The sequence below is a fragment of the Chiloscyllium plagiosum genome, unplaced genomic scaffold (assembly GCF_004010195.1).
Source record: "Chiloscyllium plagiosum isolate BGI_BamShark_2017 unplaced genomic scaffold, ASM401019v2 scaf_95059, whole genome shotgun sequence".
NCBI classification, from domain to species: Eukaryota; Metazoa; Chordata; class Chondrichthyes; order Orectolobiformes; family Hemiscylliidae; genus Chiloscyllium; species Chiloscyllium plagiosum.
In genome coordinates, this window is record NW_025192536.1 from 1 (window position 1) to 3,722 (window position 3,722).

Sequence of the window (3,722 nt, forward strand, 5' to 3'; positions counted from 1 at the left end):
TCCTTGTGATTGTGCTGACAGGTCCTGATACAAAGCTGATGCAGAACAGTGGCAGATCCAAGTTCAAGCGGACCAGTATTGACCGGTTGATGAACACTCTGGTGCTGTGGGTGAGTTCCACTGGTCTCCTGGGAGAGCTACTGCCTAATGCCCCAAGTTAACAGGCCTGGGGGGTCAAATTCAGGGTCAGCATCTGAAAGGGGCTTTCACTCCTGGTTTCCAATCATCATGTCGGGGCCTGAGGCCTGGCGACTGGGCTGAGGCCTGAGGCCTAGCAACTGGGCTGGGGGCTGAGACCTGGCGCCTGGTTTGGGGCCTGGCTCAGAGAGGTCTGTAGAATCTGAGTTGTTTTAAACGTAAATGTTTATTCCCTTCCTCGGTACTGGGTGCATTTAGAGTTGCCACGAGAAACGTAATGTCACTCCCCCCTGCAGAGTTAGCCTTTGACATTGGGAACAGTGATTAGATTTAGGCCTGGGGTGTGGTGGCTGTTAGATTTAGTCCTGGGCGGGGTATGTGGTTAGATTTAGGCCTGGACAGGGGTGGAGGGGGTGGGGTGAGCGGTTGACTGTGGTTAGATTTAGGCCTAGGGGTGGTGCTAGTTAAATTTAGGCCTGGTAGTGGGGCGGCAGTTAGATTTAGGCTTGGGGCCAGTGATTAGATTTAGGCTGAGGGGACTGTGGTTAGATTTAGGTCTGGGAGGTGGTGGATGGCGGTTATGTTTAAGTCTGGGAGGTTTGGTGATGAAGTCGGGGCCTGCAGATCGCTAACTTCATTGAGGAGTGCAGGCCTCAGGATTTTGATCCGTGGAGTGAATATTGAGATCAAAGCCGTTGGATTCTGGACCCTTCTCCTTCCCTACGTAGGCCCTGCGCCTTTTTGTCTTCTGTTTGCCGAGTCATGTAGCCCCCTGTGCGAGGGGGCCCTTCCAGCTGTGAGAGGCTTCCAGATCCAAATCAAACCACCAGGCCCTGTGTTGATGGTCTGGATACAGGCCCAGTCCTCAGGGTGGGAGTGAAACCTCTCTTGTCTGTCCGGCCCCCCCCCAGATTTTCGGGTTTCTGATCTGCATGGGGGTCATCCTGGCTATCGGCAATTCCATCTGGGAGGACCAAGTCGGACACCGCTTCCAGATCTACCTGCCGTGGGCCCAGGGAGTGAACAGTGGCTTCTTCTCTGGCTTCCTCTCCTTCTGGTCCTACATCATCATCCTCAACACCGTGGTGCCCATTTCGCTCTACGTCAGGTGAGCGACCTCACACACGCTCCGGCGATAGGCTGATATCAGAGTCCGGGGGGGTGGTAAGCGTAGAGGAAGCTTTACTCTGAATCTAACCCCGTGGTGTCCCTGTCCCTGGGATGGGGGGGGACAGTGTAGAGGGAGCTTTACTCTGTATCTAACCATGTGCTGTCCCTGTCCCTGGGATGGGGCGGACAGTGTAGAGGGAGCTTTACTCTGTATCTAACCCCGTGCTGTCCCTGTCCCTGGGATGGGGGGGACAGTGTATAGGGAGTTTTGCTCTGTATCTAACCCCGTGCTGTCCCTGTACCTGGAATGGGGGTGGACAGTGTAGAGGGAGCTTTACTCTGTATCTAACCCCGTGCTGTCCCTGTACCTGGGATGGGGATGGGGGGGACAGTGTAGAGGGAGCTTTACTCTGTATCTAACCCCGTGCTGTCCCTGTCCCTGGGATGGGGAGGACAGTGTAGAGGGAGCTTTAACAGAGTAGAGGATGACCCCAAGGAAGTGATGTTGCCCCCAGACCCGGGGAAGGGGATGTGTTTGGGGGAGAAGAGAGCAGGGTTCAGTCGTTGGCTGGGGAGTGCTGTTGACTTGGCCGCTGACCTGTGACCTTTCACCCCGGCCCTCCTGCTCCCCCCTTCCTCACCAACGCAGCGTGGAGGTCATCCGCCTGGGCCACAGTTACTTCATCAGCTGGGACCGAAAGATGTACTGCGGGAGGCGGAAGACCCCCGCTGAAGCGCGGACCACCACCCTGAGCGAGGAGCTCGGGCAGATCGAGTACATTTTCTCGGACAAGACGGGGACCCTCACCCAGAACGTCATGACCTTCAACAAGTGTTCCATCGCCGGCAAGGTCTACGGTGAGGCGTGGGTGGGGAGCGCCGGACAATCCAATTCGCGATTGGAAATTTCCTCCGTCGCAGCGGTGACCTCCCTCCACAGGGTGGCGCCCTCCCTGGCCAGGAGGAAGTTGATTAAAATGGCGGGGGGCGAACGAGAGCGAGGGAGGACCGTGGAAGAGAGACGACGTTTCCACGTTTCGGGCATAAGCTCTTGGTCGGAGAGCTCAAAGGGATCCCCACAGTGTGGAAACAGGCCCTTCGGCCCAACAAGTCCACACCAACCCTCCAAACATTATCCCACCCCAAACCCTTTCCCCAGCCCTGCACATCCAGGACACTTTACCATGGCCAATCCACCCTAACCTGCTCATCCCTGGGCACGACGGGACAATTTAGCATGGCCAATCCACCCTAACCTGCACATCCCTGGGCACTACGGGACAATTTAGCATGACCAATCCACCCTAACCTGCACATCTTTGGACTGTGTGAGGTAACCGGAGCACCCGCAGGAAACCCATGCAGACACGGTGGGGGGGGACGGGGGGACGTGCAAACTCCACACAGACAGTCTCCCTGAGGGGGGGATTCGAAGCCGGGTCCTTGTCGCCGTGAGGCAGTGGGGCTAACCACTGAGCCCCAGCCACCTGTACCCGAAACGCTGACTCTCCTGTCCCTCGGATACTGCCTGACCGGCTGTGCTTTGCTAGCGTCACAGCGTTTGACTGATGAGGGGCACTGGGAGCCATCTTTTCCTCGGGGTTGGGATTCCAAGACGCGGAGGGGTTGAGGGGGGGCACATTTTTAAAGTGCTAGACGTGAGATTGAGAGACGTACAGAAACAGACCCTTTGATCCAACCTGGTCCGTGCCCACTCGGTGTTTTGCGTGCAGTTTTGCTCACCATGTTGTGGGCAGGGGGGTTACTAAACGGGTAAGAGCGGAGAAGAAATTTGCAGGGATTTACCGAGGACTCGATCCATTAAGAGAGAGAGGTTGGACCGGCTAGGAGACTGAGGGGGCATCTTACCGAGATGTATGAGAGCAGGAGAGGCGTTATTGGGGGGGGAAGGCACCCAGCCTTTCTCCCCTCAGGGTTAGGGAGTGAAGGACGAGAGGGCATCAGTTTAAGGTTAGAGGGGAAAGAATAAAAAGAGGGGGGTCTGAAGGGCAACGTTTTTTTACACAGAGGGTGGTACGCATATGGAATGAGCTGCCCGTGGAAGTGGTTGAGGCGGGTACATTAACGACATTGAAAAGGCATTTGGGCAAGTACCTGGATAGGAAAGGTTCAGGAGGATGTGGGCCGAGTGCAGGGAAGTGGAGTTAACGTGGACGGACAAGGGCCTGTCTCTATGCCGTAGGACACTACATCCTTAATTAATCTCGTCCCATTTGCCAGCACTTGGCCCATATTCCCTCCAAACCTTCCTATTCATGTCCCCATCCAGATGCCTTTTAAATGCTGTCATTGTACCAGCCTCCACCACTTCCTCTGGCAGCTCATTCCACACACGCACCACCCTCTGTGTGAAAAAGTTGCCCCTCAGGTCCCTTTCCCTTCTCACCCTAACCCTCGAGTTCTGGACTCCCCCACCCCATGGAAAAGACCTTGTCTATTTACCCTATCCATGC

At 55.9% G+C, this 3,722-nt stretch overlaps 1 protein-coding gene across 1 annotated transcript; it reads left to right on the top strand.

Moving 5' to 3' along the window:
• Window positions 1–8: 8 nt before the first annotated feature.
• LOC122545727 (phospholipid-transporting ATPase ID-like) lies at window positions 9–2,450 on the top strand. The gene is made up of 3 exons (XM_043684660.1): window positions 9–110; window positions 1,050–1,246; window positions 1,898–2,450. Exons 1-3 carry the CDS (start codon window positions 39–41, stop codon window positions 2,448–2,450), a joined length of 822 nt encoding a protein of 273 aa, XP_043540595.1. The 5' UTR covers window positions 9–38.
• Window positions 2,451–3,722: the final 1,272 nt, after the last annotated feature.